This window comes from Mastomys coucha, unplaced genomic scaffold (genome assembly GCF_008632895.1).
Source record: "Mastomys coucha isolate ucsf_1 unplaced genomic scaffold, UCSF_Mcou_1 pScaffold8, whole genome shotgun sequence".
NCBI classification, from domain to species: Eukaryota; Metazoa; Chordata; class Mammalia; order Rodentia; family Muridae; genus Mastomys; species Mastomys coucha.
In genome coordinates, this window is record NW_022196914.1 from 30,065,288 (window position 1) to 30,083,401 (window position 18,114).

Below are 18,114 nucleotides of genomic sequence, written 5' to 3' on the forward strand. Positions count from 1 at the left end.
ATATCATATTGTAAAGACAAGTCTAGGCGATTTCCGATCAGAACTGTGTAAATGCTTTGCATGTGATATCTTTAGAAGAAACATGTGATCTCATGGACAGGAAATACCTCAACCTTTCATTAAATCACAATTGACATATTTTTCAAGTGCTGAGTTTTAAGGGGAGATGAGGGGTTAGTGGGAAGAGACAAGTTACTGTATCGTTCTGGCCCAGCTCTTGGTCTTTATTCTTGTCTTTCCTCCATCCTCCTGGGTGCTGCACATCTGCCTCCCAACTCCTGCAACTCAGGGCCAGTGGAATGCCCCTCCCTGAACTGTCACGTGGTACATGTTGTACAAGTTCTTACAGTAGAAGCAACAGATGATAAAGCCTAATCCTGTTCAACAATTCAAAGAAAAATAACAAAGCAATGATCTTCTTTTCTAAAAGGTGATGACAATCACGTGATCCTAAATCATTTGCTACCTGCTCAGACTTCAGGTGGGATGATGTGTTAAAGAAATAATGACATAGGGAGTGTCCGAACATGACTCATAATAGATGGTAAGTGTTCTTAAGGGAGACAGTCAAGTGCTAGAGTGTGGGAAGCCACTTCATAAGCACATTGCCATTACAAGATGGCGATGACATCTGGCTTGCCGTTGGCATAAAAACGCCTTGTGCGCGTGTGCCTGTAAATCCCAACGATCTGTGGCGGAGTGCCTTTGGTCACGTCAAATGGCCTGATCGTCTCACAGCCTATTATGAGTCGCCACGTCTGAGGCGGGCATAGAGCTCTATATAAGGGAAGGGTTTTGAGATAGTCGGGGTTCTCCTCAACTGAAGCTTGTGATCTCGCTCTCAAGATACATTAAAGCTTGTACTGCAGAAGGATCCTGTGTGTGCCGCGTTGTTCCTGCTGGCGGGAGATAGCGCGGGACACTAGAGGAGAAGAGGCACAGGCAGGCTGGGAGGTGAGTGCCTGGGAACTTGCTCTGTGAATACAACAGTGTAGCTCCATTCTCACATATGCAGATGAGTGGAGGCCACTGTGAGTCACTACAATCTGAACCAGTGCGATGTGCTAGTGTGTTTCTCTCACACTCTTTCCCATACAATAGCACAGTCCTGATTTTCATGATGGCCTCATAAGGAAGTCCAAACTCATGCCTTTAGTTTGAACCTTAATATAGCGAATATGCTATGGCTTGGGATGTATCATGAAATAGAAATGACTGCTGTTTTATAGTCATTAAGAAGGCTTTCAAACCAAAAGCAGAATGTAGGGATTGGCAAGCGTATGGAGACACAAACCCATTGTGTGTTGTTGGTGAAAGCGAATGGGGCACAGTCACTATGGGACACACTGTAGTAGCTCCTGAAAATGTTAACCCTGAAAACAACAGGATTTAGAGCTGAAATCAGAGACCTGAGCAGCTGTTTGTATGTAAATGTCAAATTCGCTTCATTTCCAAGACAGGGAGTAGAAGCAACCTCAAAGTCCATCTGTGGATGTATGGAAATAGAAGATGAGATCTGTGCATACACTGGAATATTAGTTAGCCTTGGAAAGGAAAAATGAAATTCCAGGATATGCTGGATTTGCAGGCCCTATGATCAGTGACACAAAATGGCAGATGCTGCATGATTCCATTTTGTGCTGCCTAACCTACACAACACTGCAGATAGCAGAATGGTTGCTGCTAGGTTGCCTGGAATATGTGTGGATGCTCCTCATTCCCATTAAACAATAATTGTTAAACAATTAATGGGGATAGAAAGCACCATGAAGACACTTCCTCCCATAGAAATGTTCTGTTAGAAGTGGTTAAACTGTAAAACATTGGGCCTATTTTTACCACAATAAAAACAAAACTATGTGGTGCCAATTGCCTTTGTTGCATCCAGATCAGGATAGGAGGTTATAGCCCACGCTATGGCTTTATCCAGCGGACAGATGTGCTCTTCTGTTGGGGGAATAGGAGCACAAGTGACTTCGGCGGGCTTCTGGAAAGGCTGGCTTTTCTGTAGTTCTCGTGATCTCTCAAACCTTTCCCACTTCCCTCCATGATCCCCTTAGAGGCTGAGCCATGTTCTAAGAGGAAGGGTTGAATTGGCTCACTCAGAGAAAGAACACCTGGAAGAACTGTGGAAATAGAACATGTGAGGGCGGCAATGCTACTTTCTTTCTGTGTACAACGTCCACAGCTTTCCTCATGATTAAAGCCTGGATTAGGCAAAGCAGACCCATGGCAGGCTGGTGGTCCATGTCATAAGCTGGCCTGGTGTTTATTTTGCAGTACAGAAGTGGAAAGAGTAAGCAGACATTGTGATACAATGTGTGAAATCATGTAAAGGAATCATGAGGCTCTAAGGCATCATGGGCCTTGGGGGATGGTCAAAGCATCACTGCTGGAAGATTACACTGGCAGAACAACTCAGAAGCAGACAGATCACCGGAGCCTGAGCAATGTTTGTGTCAAGAAGCAATGGAGAGACATGGACCTGCACGGAAGGAAAGTCAGCCACATTGCGCCTAACTAGATGCTGGCAGGGAGTGTGCAGGGACATACATTGAAGCTGAAAAGTAGTTCCTGGGTGAGCTGGGTTTGGGAATCCAGATTCACACAGATCATGAGCTTGCACAGGAAGGAGACCACTTCAGCTTTGTCAGGGCTCGCTGCTGCTGCCTTAAGTTATCCACGAGGTGAATGAGCACAGGATGCTGTGTTGAGTTCCGTGTCTTACAAAGACCATGAAGTCCCAGAGAGAGGAGAGGCACAGAGAAGCCACAGGAGTGACAACAGTATTCATTTATAGGAGAAGATAAACTCAGGCGAGAGAAGAAAGCATCAAGATTGTAGCAAGATGAAGACAGACCTGTTCTCTGAGTGGCAGTGCATGGTTCTTGGGGCCTGGACACCTGCCTGGTCAATACAACAAAAAATGCAGAAGAATCACACAGAGCTGGGTTCAGGAGGAGTCAGAGGAGGTCAGTGTGAATCAGGTCTATCACTTGGTGGGGGTTATTACCAAAGGTGGCAACTTGCGGGCAAAGAAAACTAACCAGAGTATAGAAAAATCCTCTAGGTCCTGAACTGTGCAAGAAGGAGATGGTTTCAGATGGGATGATACATAAGATTAAAAAAATAATACAGTCACTTTTATTGTGCTTTTATTTTTCAAATGTTGTGTCTCTGAATGTTTAAGAACTACCAGGGAAAATCTGGAGGAAGGCAACCAGGAGTCAGAAGGCAACCAACAGTTGCTATCTTCACACTGAAAAAAAACTTTTATTATTTTTATCAGTGCTAGTAAGTGCTTTTAGTGGAGAATAAACTCCATGTCTAGTGAAGTTCAAAGCAGAATCAAGAGGTAACAGTTAATTTTTTTGGCTTTATCTAGATACCCAGCAAACGGATTCCTTGTACTGGCAGAAGTGAGCGCCATGTTGGGAGGATGTCAGGTCAGGCAGCTGACTGTGAGGACTAGGGATGCTGAGGCCTCTAGCTAATAACCCATGTGACCAATCCAAGGAGGGCAGGATAGAAAGCAGGTCCTTTGGCAGCTATAAACGACACCTGGCCTGTAGTTTCACAGCACAGCCCTAAACATCTGGATAAGCATCTCTCAAACTTGTAGCCTATGGACATGTGAGATGCTTACATCTGTGTTAGGCCACTAAGTTTGGGGGTGGCTTGCTACACAGAAATTGACAGCCAACACAGGAGCCACAAGGGCTTTATTAACTGCTTGCAGTTGTCAAGTTGTCCACAAATATGTTCAAGGACTGCTTCCACAGACCACCTTTTTCTTTACAGGTTTTGATTACCCAAAAAGTAGCTTGAGATTAGCTCCTGCAATGGGAGGGTTTTTTTGGACAAGGAAAGGAATCATTGGAATAGCACACCTCCAGATACCAGAAATGACTTGTCTTTTTTCTTTAACTTTATAGATGAAATGCCTACACAGCTAAAGGCAAACAGGGCTTTTAAGTAATTTTATTGCTTCATGTGCCATAACTTTCTTCAAATAGGCTTAGTTTTTCCCATCATCCATCCAATTTTTCTCCTTTAGTTCTCATTCGGTGGAGTGAGTTTCTTATTGGTCACGTGTATTCGTGTGCGTGCTTGCATTACTGGCTCTATGCACCTTTTTGTAAGATCTGATGCCAAATGAGCTATGGATCTAAGTTTCTGTAAAGTGTGTGTTTCATCTCCGAGTTTCAAAATTTTGATTTAAAACAGCTGGCTTAGGAGACAGTAGCCTGTGATGAGAGCCCAGATTTGGAGAACAGATTGGGGCCCCATTCCAGCAGATGTTTAACAGAATGGTTGAAAGCCAGGATTTGGGGAATAGGCTAGGGCCCACTTCTAGCAGATATTCAATTAAATGTATCTATGGTCCCAAGCATTCTGAAATATGTTTCAAGAACCTTCTCTGACAAACTAAAGAATAACAAATGCAGCCAGGTATATGTGCAGAGGATTATGGGGATTGCCAATAGGAACAGAAAGCCTTACATCAACACAGTGAATGGATGAGAAAGCAAACTCCCGAAAGTACTTGGGGCAGGAAGAACATGAAAAGAATACCAGCTATGTGGTGGCTAAGGGAATGAGTTCCTTTCCCTTAAGTGAAGGGAAGCCTGAAGTGAAGGGCCTTATAGTTCCCCTTCTGAATTCAGGGGTGACAGAGGCTTCATACATATTTCTTCTTGGCTAGACTCCCACAGTGTTAGCTTGCTGGCTTCTGAGCACTAGAATTCTAGGAATGACTCCCTGGAGGATTCACGAGCTCATGCACCTCACCCCCCATGGCCTTTGTCTCTGGTTGGTCAGACCCTGAAACAAAGTATCTCAGCCTCCCTGGAATGCACTGGCTTCATGGAGGTCCTGTTTCCAGGAAGCCCATCTGGAAGGATTGGACACTGTAGTGGCTATTCCTGGTTGTCAACTTGACTATATCTGAATGAACTACAATCCAGAATTAGAAGGCTCACCCGTGGCCCTAATCTGGAGGCTGAGAGATACAAGTTTCTGACCTGAATCTTGGCATGGAGATCTTGAGGCATAGTGGCTATGAATCCCAGAAGATTAAGATAGGAAGATCTATGAGTTCAAGATAATCTGGGATTAAAGGTGTGGTGGCATAGTGGCTATGAATCCTAGAAGATTAAGATTGGAAGATCTACGAGTTCAAGCAAGGTCATCTGAGATTAAAAGTGTGGTGGCGCGCACCTTTAATCTGTGCCACACCTTTTGTTGGAGACCTATATAAGGACATTGGAAGAAGGAAGGCTCACCCTGCTTCGCCTGCTTGCCTTGTGGGACTGAGCAACTGCTGGATCCTTGGACTTCCATTCACAGCTGCTGCTGACCATTGTTGGGAGTTGATTGTTGGGAGTTGGACTACGGACTGTAAGTCATCAATAAATTCCTTTACTACATAGAGACTACCATATGTTCTGTGACTCTAGAGAACTCTGACTAATACAGACACTATGTCCAAAAAGCTCAGGGCCACTCATTCTAATTATCCTGTAGTATGACTGTGGGGGTTCTCAGACAAAAGACCCCACAATACACTTCCTTTCTCTGTTCCTATCAGCCAAAGACAGCAAGTCCATAAACTACATCTCAGCCCAATGAGTGAAATATACCAAATTACATCATTTTACTATGAAGTTCCCGAGAAGGATCAGAAGGGTAGTGGATACAACCCCCCCTCTACCATCAAAGGATGGGAAGCTATCATAGGATGTGACTGCCCAGGAAAAGACCACGAAACCAGTGCTGTGGGCCTGCACGGGGCACCATACCTCACATTGGTGTGTCGTTTGACATACAGGTTGTGGAAGTTGTTCGTGTTTTCCATCTGTCCTGCTTTGGGGCCCTGCAGCCTCTGAATGATTTCAGCCTTCATCTCCATGGCGATGTGAGCTGGCAGCAAGGAAAGCAGAAGCCGTTCCTGCAAGGGGGGAGGAAAGGGCAACATGTTTCAAATGGATATGGAAGGGGCCGGCTGATTAGGTGCTGTTCTGAAGAAAATCCAACCCCCCCCCCAAAAAACCCAAAGTTTCCTAAGGGCAGGCCATCCTTATTTATTGAGTTCTAAATGAGAGTTCTTCACCTGGATAACAAAAGAAGGTATAGTTATTTCCCCAAGGATATTATTCGTCTATTTTGATTCTGAAATAGGAAAGCAGCAGTAATATTAAAAATCCAAAACACCAACAGACAATGTGAGATGAAAAACACTCATTTCACCTTCTCATCCATGTGCATGAGAAAGCGCAAGCTTTATTGCACTTGGGAAAGGCAGGCGATATTCCACACTCCCTAAGAAAAAGGAAGTTAAATATTTTCCAATATTTCATTTCCTCTATGATAAACACCCACCATCCTCCAGTGCCTATAAACTACTTTGGAAATGGAGTTAGAAGTCTGAGTTTCTGCTAAGCACCTTCCATAAGAAAGACACCTTAACACAAGAGCTTTCTGTGTGTTTCTGATGGGAAACAACTGTTTACGGCATAAGCGTCTCTGAGATGGGGAAAGATGGTTCCAGCCTGTCTGCTGCCTTTAACATGGGAATCCAAGCTCCAATTTCATTGCTTACCAGGAGACCTGTCCGTGTCCATGCAGGATTTGGGCACTGCTTAGAATCATGTTGGGCTCTTTGTAGAAGTCAACTTTTCCCATTCTGGAGACAACTATGTCCTGTTACACGTACTCTAGGATGGATGTACCCAGTGACCCGAATCAACTAGCCAGGCTCATGTCCCAAGTCCCCTAGTTTCTATAACTTCCTCAAATAGTGCTACCAGTCAGGAGGTGGCAAGCAGTAAGCCATGAGCCTCTGAGTGAGATTTAGATTTGAACCATAATTCTTGGAGCAACTACATAAGGAAGGACCAGGACAGGCTGGTGTGGGAGCAATGGTTAGCATAATCGTATCTGTGTGTGGGTAAGGTGAATTCCTTATTTATGATTATTATGGCTATGGCAAAACACCATGACCAAGAGCAACTTGGGGAGGTACAGGCTTTATGCAGCTTACTTTACAGTATAGAGAGCCCTGTCCAAGTTAAAATCAGTGCACATCTCAGCATATCACAATTCCCTGTCACTGAACAGCAAGTCTCTTCCTCGAGTGTGTCACTTAATTTCTTATTAAAAGCTATTACATACAGTTCATTTCAATTTAACTATTCTGACAAAAGGAAAAAAAAAACCAGGATTGCTGTGGCTCAGAGAGAATGTATCATTAAGACAGAATCTAAGTTTTCCAACTTGGACAGTTGGTGGTGGTACCACTTGCTGTGATGGGTAAGAAGATGACCAGAGAGCTTCTCAGAGAACAGAGAACAGGTCACTCTTTTCAGAGAGTGTGAGAACAGGTGGGAAGAATGAAATTACCACTCACACTCCACCGCCATTGCTCTCCAGCCAAATGAAGTTAGAGAAAAAAGCACTCATCAAGTCAAATTATAAGTTAACATCCATAGTCACAGACGACAGTAAATTGGCATTTCTAAGAGTGAACTGTTTACCATCAACTGTCAATTCAATTCTCTAAAATAGAGCCTCTGGGGAATTGGAAATCACTCATCAGGTGGATAAATGTTCAGTTCTTACTGGGAGACAGTGGAGGTCCCTGGGAAAGGCAACAGCTGTGCTCTCTAGAGCAGGGACAAAGGATGCTTGAGATGCAGCATGCAGAGAACAATGGCAGGCTGGTCGAGGGTGGGGTCTTTCACAGAGTCTGGGCATCACGGAATGCAGCATCAGCACAGAGTCAAGCAGTGAAATGCTCTAGACAGAAGCCGATCCTGGTTGACTCATCTCTCAAGGTCATCTATCCAAAGACCAAGCCATAAACAAGCTGTGACAGGTAGTCAGCCCTGAGGGGAAAACATGTGAAGACTGACTGCACCCCTGGACACTGGGCAATAAAATCCCATGCATAATGCCTGGGTTGTCAAGTAGGTTAGGAGACCAGGTTCTGGAATTCACCTGGGAGACAGGACAGGTGAGGGTATCCCTAGTATCCTCAACTCAGGAGGAAGCCAGAAGCAATGGGAGTTTATGAAGGGTTCCTAAGAGCAAAACTGAATATTTTAATAAATAAATATAACCATCCTGTGCAAGTATTATGCTACAGATAGCCAACTCTGGTGTAGTTATAGATACACAGAGTCTAGCAGTAAACTGAGGCATTGCTCTGAAACATACGGACCCTCCGTCTTTGTGCCACTGATTAGCATCGTGGTCATGATCTACTCTGACCTATGGGATGAACATCTGTGATAGGGGCTTGAATCTGTTATTTTTTTCACATCGCAATGCTGCAACAGGACCCTTGTAAAAGCACCTTAAGGATGGAAAGGTTTATTTTTGTCTCCCAGTTTGAGGGTACTGCCCATCGTGGTGGTGAGGAAATGGGAGTAAGAGTGGGAGGGCTCTGCTCACACTGTGTCCTCACTGGGAAGCAGAGAGAGAGAGGAGTGCTGATATCTCCTGGGCTCACTCCTTTGTGTTCAATCTAACACCTCAGCCTAAGGGATGGTGCTCCTCACATTTAGGGTGAGTCTTTTTCCTCCAATTAACCCAATTTAGGAACTTAACAGTCACACTACAGTGTCTATTAGGGGATTATATACTCTGCAGCTTATCAATAGAAATTAAACCACAACATTGGTCTTTCTACGAGTAGCATGTTGGACCAGCAGACTCACTATCCTTTTTCTTGCCTTCTCTTGAGAACCACTGGTATTATAGACATTGAGTTTGTAAGCAATACATGGTTTGGGACCTATGCATGGTATAGAATGCTAACCCACCTATGCCCAACATCTACAAGTGGGAGACTATAATTCTTGGTGATCATTTTGATTTGAGAACAATTCCACCATCCTATACTCTAGCTACAGAAATGCTTATAACACTGAAAATGTGTGCACACCAACCCGTGTCATTTAGATATAAGATTTTTATACAGGTGTTCTGACTTGGTAGATTTTATGTACATAGTCATGTAGGTAACCTCTCCCCTGTAAGTGTGACTTCAAGGTGAAATCTCTGGGATGCGCTTCTTTGAGATTCTGATTTTTCTCTTTTCCTCACTTACAGCAGAAGTTAAGACTCATAAAACTGCCAGCCTCTGAGCAGCTCACAGCCTCCCAGTGACCTTGAAGTTCAGCTCTATTAACCTCATGGGTCCCATCAAGCTCAGAGGTGACAATCTTTATTTCTTTCATCATACTAAAAAGCAAGAATTGTTTATCAAAGATTTTCTCCAACTAAAAGCTGTAGTCATGAGAATTTAGCTAATCCTACCTGATCTCAAGTGTCATCCTACATTCAGATTTTTAGTGACTATTTTCTCTCAGCAAGTGTTAAGTCACACAGTAAACAAAGGAACAGGGTGGCCAACAGCTCTTTCTCCTCTAATGAAGCATTACTTCATAAAAGAAAGAGTGAAACTCGTAAGTTCTAGGAAGTAAGTGAATCTTACAGGGCCCAGAAAGGAAACAAAACTCCAAAAGTTACAAGGTCCTGGCTCAAGGCTACTTAAGCAACAGTAATGGCTGAGGGGAGGAGAATCCCCTAGAGGCCCAGCTGACTGCAAGTTGTGCAGGGAGCTGCAAGGATGTATCTTTTTTTTTAGTCTTCAGTAGGTTGCTGTTTCTCCGATATATCTGCCTTTGAGTCACCCAGGCTCCTGTAAGGCCTCACCCAGATCTGATTAAGAGAACAGAACCTCTGACCAGAGTGGAGTCTTAACATTCTAGTTGGCCTATGCCAAACACTGGCCAAAGAATCCCACCCCTAGGAAGGTGGGTTCGCCTTAAGCCTTGTTAAAGAGATGGGTGGAATAATTAGTCCTTCAATGAGATAGTGTACTTTTCCTTCACAGAATAGCAGATCCCGTGCTTTTACTTAGCGACCCAGCTGTGAAGCTTTAACTTGGCCTCCTGTTTTGACTCAATGAAGTGTAATGCCTCTTTTCTCAGAATGCTTTCCTCAACAGTTTGTGTTCCCCCAACATTTTGGGCTGTCTTACTCATCTACCATGTGCCTGGCCTTCATGGCAGCTTAAATGGCAGGACTTTTCCCTTCTTTCCTGGGCACTGCTGAGGTTTTTTTATAGATTGCCTGCCCTGAGCTTTTTCTTTTAAATGCTAACATTTTCTTTTTTCTTTTTCTTTTGAATCTACTCTTGAATTATTTTCTTTCTTATTTAAAAATGTATTTATTTTACACGCCATAATTTATTACCTCCTCCCAGTCAACCCCCCTACTGCTCCACATCTCATACCTCCTCCCCACCCCTTGTCTCCATGTAGATGTCCCCGCACCCCACACCACCTGCCTTCTAAACTCCCTGGGGCCTCCAGTCTCTTGAGGGTTAGGTGCATCATCTCTGAATGAACACAGACCTGGCAGTCCTCTGCTGTACATGTGTTGGGGGCTTCATATTAGCTGATGTATGCTGCCTGTTTGGTGGTCCAGTGTTTGAGAGATCTTAGGGGTCCAGATTAATTGAGACTGCTGGTCCTCCTACAGGGTTGTCCTCCTCCTAAGCTTCTTTCAGTTTTTCCCTAATTGAACAACAGGGGTCAGCTGCTTCTGTCCATTGGTTTGGGTACAGCTATCTGCCTCTGACTCTTAAGATGACCCTGATGCTTTCTGTATCATCTGATAACTAAAACGGAGATGTTACAATTCAGTAACATCACGGATCAAATATTCAGGTCCAAAGGAAAAGAATTACTCAGCCAGTGAGCTGAGCCTGGCTGGGCACCAACTCTGGATGCTTCTAATGCCTGGGAAAATGCATATGCGCAGTATGTTCTAAGATACAGTGTTCTGTATGTACCTCACCTCCTTTTCCTCTTTTCTGATCTTATGGGTTATGTGCTACCTAAGTCTGCTGCGAAGAGCATCCCTCCTCTGGGCCCTAGATGACTGATACCTTCGTGTTGTTCCCACTTACCTTCCTTGGTTAAGGGTATTTTAAAACAATTTTTTCAGACAAGTTTACAATACCTTTACTACCCCGTCCCACATTTTTTCCATGCCCAACTGCTTTGGGCCCCCATGCTCCCCCTAGCAGTGGTTATTAAATCCCACTGGCATTATATATATATATATATATATATATATATATATATATATATATGGTATAAATCTACTTTTAGACTGTGTGATGGTTTGTATATGCTTGGCCCAGGGAGTGGCACTATTAGAAGGTGTGGTCTTGTTGGAGTAGGTATGGCTTTGTTGGTGTGGGCTTTAAGACCCTCATCCTAGCTGCCTGGAAGTGAATATTCTGCTAGTAGCCTTCAGATGAAAATGTAGAACTCTCAGCTCTTCCTGTAACATGCCTGCCTGGATGCTGCCATACTCCTGCCTTGATGTTATAGACTGAACTTCTGAACCTGTAAGCCAGCTCCAATTAAATGTTGTCCTTGTAAGGATTGCCTTGGTCATGGTATCTATTCACAGTAGTAAAACCTTAACTAAGACACTGTGTATCTTCAATATTGTGTGCCCAGAATCAAACACAGATCCCAGAGCCTGACATGTGATAGAGACACAGTATTTGCTGAATAAATAAAGCAAAGAATGCATGAATGAAGGACCAAAGGCCTTGAGACACTTAGAACAGAATTTCCAGTGTACCCAATACATTATCTAATTCTTCAATGACAGATCTTAGGAGAACATCCTGGCCTGTGCTCTGTTACTTCTCAAGAATGCAGCATGTGAAGTCTAGCACCATCTTGACCCTCAGAGTCCTTGAGGGCTGAGGGCTATGGAAGCAAATTTCTGCAGTAGTCAGTTCTGGGCTTTGGCTGTCAGGTGTTAGTAGAAGACAAGAAGACATCCCTAAATATGTCAACAAAAAACAGAATACTTTCCGAATTTCATTTCTGGTCGTTCTTGAAACCATCTGATTTTCTCTAAAGAAGAAATCATAGAGGATATACTCTATACATGTATGTATATAAGCTTCATGTACTAACGGGCATATTCACGTTCACACATTTAAAATTCTTGTTGTATATTATGTTAGTTGTTAAGGATGCACAGATTCCTGGGGACCTGTAGACCTGTGAAGATTTAAAATTCTTTTAAACACCTCCCTGAAGGACTTCTTATTTCTGATGTTTCCAGAGCTGAAGAAGTAGAATTAGTCCTGTTGTTTCTGCAGGTTGAAGCCTGAACACTCATGTAAGCCACTCAGGCCAAGGCTCCTCCTGTGGCAGACTCCAGCTGCTGACATGATAGAGCGAGTGCAGCCCAGAATGCAGTGCAGAGGGGTGGAGGAGAGAATGAATAACGTATGAACTGAAGCCTGCCAAAGCAAAAAGAAGGCAAATTTTCTGCCAAGAAACAAAAATTCAGATCAGCCTTGGAATGGAAGACATGGATAATGGGAAAATTCAATTAAAAACCATATTTATTGATTGCTTTGAATAACTATATTAGCATAATATAGAAGCTTGGTGCTTCTCATGCCAAGCAAAATATCTCTCAATCAGTACGAAGATTTTTAAAAGGACTGACTTGATGTGTGCTGGGCTGAAATTAGATAAAATGTTGACTACCATGCAGTGGTTTCTGAGGGAGCAGTGTGCGATTTTTCACACTATGCACCACCCTGGCTGAGCATAAGCCTGTTTTCATTTAGGAATGTGTTTTCATCAGCTATTGTTGCAAAAATAATCACCTAAAAATAGTAGGTTAGAAAATACAGTGACCTTCATCCTCATGATGTGGGAAAGGGGGCAGGTATGGGGCAGGTTCTCATTTGGTTGTGGCTAAACCAGACAACTGGGTTCAAAGTCCTGGCCATGCCCTAGGCTCTAGTTGGAGGTCTGTGTGGCAGTTGCTTCTGGCAATCTCAGACTCTTTGGTTCTGTTTACCAAGTTTGGCCATGAGTCCTTCCCTAGGCTGTGCAGGTCTCTGCTGCCATCTCAAAGCAGCATTTGCAGATGTGAGGGGTGACTGGCTTATCCCCATGTGGCTTGGGCTGTAGAACTGCACACTGTCACTTCCCATTTGTCAAAACAAGTCAGTCCCAAACCCTCCGAGACTCAAGAGTGTAAAAGAATGGGGCCACCTCATTCAACTCTCCACATTTTGCATTCCTCCAATATTCATGGTCCCTAATGTAGGTGGAGCCAACATTAAGTAAGTCTGGCAGTTTTACTTCATGAGCAATCCCATGACTTCAGAAACTACAGCTTTGAGTGCTGGCTGAGTTTCTTTGGACTCCATCTTGATTTGGTGAGTTCCTCTTGTTTCTAACTCTATGCTCACAGACTCATCTGATCTTTCCTCTGAACACTGGCTCTGGGTTGAACTTAGGCTGTGCAGGACAAGACAGAAAAGGGTTGGGTCTCACAGGAACTTTAATTTACAATTTGGTCCTACGGAAACCTCATGCCTGGCAAATCATTCTTTTAAAAAGTGAGATAGTGAGTATACTGCTCACAGATGCAGTGACTCACTTTCCCATTCATTATGAGATTATTTAGGTATGAATCTATATGAATTAAAAGGATTTTACATATCCACATTTATTTTTATTTTCAGATCTCTGCTTGACCTCCACACATAAGGGGAATGAGAGAGTCCTTACTGGAGGTTTGCTGTGTCATTTAAAGAATTACTGTTTATGAAATAGAACTGAAGACCCAGAAATGAACCCACACACCTATGGTTACTTGATCTTTGACAACGGAGCTAAAACCATCCAGTGGAAAAAAGACAGCATTTTCAACAAATGGTGCTGGCTCAACCAATGGTTAGCATGTAGAAAAAATGCAAATCGATCCATTCCTATCTCCTTGTACAAAGCCCAAGTCCAAGTGGATCAAGGACCTCCACATAAAACCAGAAACACTGAAACTAATAGAAAAGGAAGTGGGGAAGAGACTCGAGCACATGGGCACAGGGGAAAATTTCCTGAACAGAACACCAATAGCTTATGCTCTAAGATCAAGAATTGACAAATGGGACCTCATAAAATTACAAAGTTTCTGTAAGGCAAAGGACACTGTCAATAGGACAAAATGGCAACCAACAGATTGGGAAAAGATCTTTACCAATCCTATATCTAATAGAGGGCTACTATCCAATATATACAAAGAATTAAAGAAGTTAGACTCCAAAGAATCGGATAACCCTATTAAATGGGGTACAGAACTAAACAAAGAATTCTCAACTGAGGAATACCAAATGGCTGAGAAGCACCTAAAGAGATGTTCAACATCCTTAGCCATCAGGGAAATGCAAATCAAAACAACCCTGAGATTCCACCTCACACCAGTCAGAATGGCTAAGATCAAAACCACAGGTGACAGCAGATGCTAGTGAGGTTGTGGAGAAAGAAGAACACTCCTTCATTGCTGGTGGGATTACAAGCTGGTACAAGTACTTCGAAAATCAGTTTGGCAGTTCCTCAGGAAATTGGACATAGTACTAGCAGAGGACCCAGCTATACCACTCCTGGCCATATAACCAGAAGGTGTTCCAACATGTAATAAGGATACATGCTCCACTATGTTCACAGCAGCCTTATTTATAATAGCCAGAAACTGGAAACAACCCAGATGTCCCTCAATAGAGGGGTGGATACAGAAAATGTGATATATCTACACAATGGAGTACTACTAAGCTATTCTAATGAATTTATGAAATTCTTAGGGAAATGGATAGATCTGGTGAGTATCATCCTGAGTGATGTAACCCAACCACAAAAGAACACACATGGTATGCACTCACTGATAAGTGGATACTAGCCCAGAACTTTGGAATACCCAAAATACAATCTACAAACCATAAGAAACTCAAGAAGAAGGAAGACCAAAGTGTGGATTCTTCACTTCGCTCCTTCTTAGAAGGGTGAACAAAATACCCATGGACGGAGTTGCAGAGACAAACTATGGAGCAGAAACTGAAGAAAGGACTATCCAGAGACTGCTCCACCTGGGAATCCTTCCCATATTCAAACACAGACACTACTGTGGATGCTAGCAAGTGCTGGCTGACAGCCTGATATAGCTGTTTCCTGAGAGACTCTGACAGTGCCTGACTAATCCAGAAGTGGAGTCTCACAGCCATCCATTGGACTGAGCACAGGGTCCCCAATGAAGGAGCTAGAGAAAGGAGTTGATGGGTTTGCAGCACCTTAGGACAAACAACAATATGAACTAACTAGTAACCTCAGAGCTCCCAGGGACTAAACCACCAACCAAAGAGTACACACGGTGGGACTCATGGCTCCAGCAGCATATGTAGCAGAGGATGGTCTAGTTGGTCATCAGTGGAGGAGAGGCCCTTGGTCCTATGAAGGTTCTATGCCCCAGTGTAGGGGAATCCCAGGGCCAGGATTCAGGAGAGGGTTGGTGGGTGAGTAGGGGGAGGGATAAGGGAATAGTTTTTTTTTCTTTTTGGATGGGAAATGGGGAAAGGAGATATCATTTGAAATGTAAATAAAGAAATATCTAATATTAAAGAAAATATCTAATATATATTAGATATTTTCTTCAAAAAAGTGTTACTATTTATAATGATTTTAGGATAGTGCTTATCATAAAAGGATTATGAATGTGTCAGTTGCAATGGACACAGTTCTCCCTCTTGAGTAGTGTATGACTCTACACATCACTCTTTTCTCTGAAGAGAGTCATGCTTGTAATCAGCAGTCCCCATGTGACATTTAACTTCATGCTACCTTCTCCACTTATATTGCTTCTCCTCGTTGTTGTCCAAAACTGGCAGAAACAAAGTGTTTTCTTTACACAATCTTTGTGATTCCTAGTGTTTATCAAATCTATTTAATGGTCAATAATAATGGTTTAATTTGTTGGTAGCCATAAGAATATGAACAAGATAAATGCCCACATTTATATCACATTAAAACTACAAGGTAAATTTCTGTTCTCCCAGTATCTAACCAAATAGACCAACACTTACAAAAGGCAACAAAGAAATCCCATCAAATAAACAGATAGAATTTGTACTGACCCAACAAAGTCAGGAGATTCTCACCAGTGTCCATAAACCCAGGGAGAAATAAATGAGAAAGTATTTTCAGTCTCTGTCCAATAGATGAGGGGAATTTAAGAATTGTGGAAAAAGGCAGGGAGCAAGTACTGGAGAAAATGGAACTCCTTGTCTTGGCGAGGAAGGAAGGCCTCCCTCCTACACCAGACTCGGGGTAGAGGAGTGGATGTGACTTCATTTGTCCTCAATGAAAATATTAAGTGCTTGCTTTCATGGGTATGTACACTAGAAAACCAGCTAGATAATCCCAAGAAAGCACTCCCATGCCACCTGAAGCACAACAGCTGAGGTCCTAGATATCCACAGCTGTCACAAGCTACTGAATAAGCCAGAGGAAAGGGGATGAAGGCCAGAAGACTTTAAAGGGCATTTTCCCCTAGACTCTAAATAAAACAATGGCTTGTCCTTCCACAAGCACTACTGATAAGATAGCAGAAGGATCAAGATGGCTCTCGTGCCAACACCAAAGCCATGGCTAGCTAGAGACAGATGCACTGAGCCTTGGACACCAGAATTGGCACTTCCTCCTGGCTAGTGGTATTGGAAAAACATTTTTTAATCAGAGGTAGCTAGCTCACCAACGGCCAATATTCCATCAATCTCCCACACATTGTGGAACTTTCATGTTATTCTTTTCGTCTTCTATTTCTGGTAGAACTAAGTCTCTCCACACCTCTTTCTGGAACTTGATGGGGCAGCCCATTCCTCTCTCCCCCTTCCCTTCAGTTTCTTTAGGACAAATGTTTTAAAACTAGCCAATTTCCAAGACTATGAGGTTGGACCCCAGTTAATGTGGAAAAACCAGTCTGTTGTGTCTCACCAGGATTAATCTGTTTCTAATAGTAGCGACTGAACCCATGGATCAGTCCTTCCTCCAGCTTCATCTACCAGTTCATAGTTCCCTCCTGCTGGACAAAGGTAAGTAGCACTAGAGTCCTGGGTGTGGTGAGCAAGAGACTGTGTATTGCAGGTGTTCAATCTAGATGAGAACCCCAGTTCTGTCTGATGCTCATTTCTTCACAGGTTCTAAATGTGAGGGACTGAAGTGTTTGACTCCTATCAAGATAAGTAAAACTGGGGAGATCACGACATTCAATGAAAGCTCTAAATTCTAGCCTGAAATTAGCCACTAATTTGATTGGGAATTTAGGACATTCCTACATGCCATGATTTCATTTCCTCCAGCTTCGTGTAAAGGAGCAGGTCATAATAAACGGCTTGCCACACTTGTGGTGGATCAAGGCTTCTTTACCCCTTCCTTTTGGACAGGGGACATGGGGGTAGGGAGCCAACAACCTCAGTATAACTGCAAACAAAAGTATCTCATTTCCCGACTCACTAGCTAATTCTCCAGCACTAAGAATTCAAGAAATACATGTTGCTCGACCTATAGTGGCAACCTATAATTTGTGTGAGAAAGACTTAATTTAGGAGAACGCACGTGTCATTTTTTTTCATAACCAAGTAAGAGTTACAATTAGTTTGATTCACAAGCTGTCAGGGATGTCTCCAGTAGACATGCAGTGAACAATGAGGAAGAAGCTCCTGAGGCAGCTCTGTGATCAGAGAGGGAACGGATTTCAGTTGTGTAATTAATACTAAACATAAACCCTCCTCTATTTTCCTTCCTCAATACCCACTGCTCCCTGGATTGTTGCCTTCAAGAAGCCCATGAAGGAGGAGAGACCTTGATTTCACGCACTTACAAGGAATTCTGCTTTGCAGTCCTCCACCTCTGAGAAAGAACTAGAATAAGTGCCAGTGAAATGTCCAAAATAACGGATGAAATAAGAAATGCTTTTGCATTTTCTCCATTATCGCAGACATATTCATGTGCTGCAAGTTTTAATAACATTATTATACCAGGGCTGTTGTGTTTTATCAAAAGATAAGAAGGAAGGGCTATGTTTGGTGGAAGGCATAGTATGATGTGGGGGAAGGGGGTCCCTTCGAGGGCCCATGCTGAGGCATCCCTTCCCTCTGAGGTACCAGTCACAGGATGGTATAGTATAGAATAGAGTTTACTCAGGGCATGGAGAGAGAGAGAG

At 43.1% G+C, this 18,114-nt stretch overlaps 1 protein-coding gene across 2 annotated transcripts in view; it reads right to left on the reverse strand.

Annotated features, from left to right (window-relative positions):
- The window catches only part of Adcy2 (adenylate cyclase 2), a 395,840-nt gene that overhangs the window by 117,754 nt on the left and 259,972 nt on the right, over positions 1-18,114 (reverse strand). For both annotated transcript variants that reach the window (XM_031360381.1, XM_031360382.1), the window contains one exon: positions 5,802-5,950. In XM_031360381.1, the coding sequence (XP_031216241.1) occupies positions 5,802-5,950 (149 nt within the window). The remainder of the gene's footprint in view (positions 1-5,801; positions 5,951-18,114) is intronic.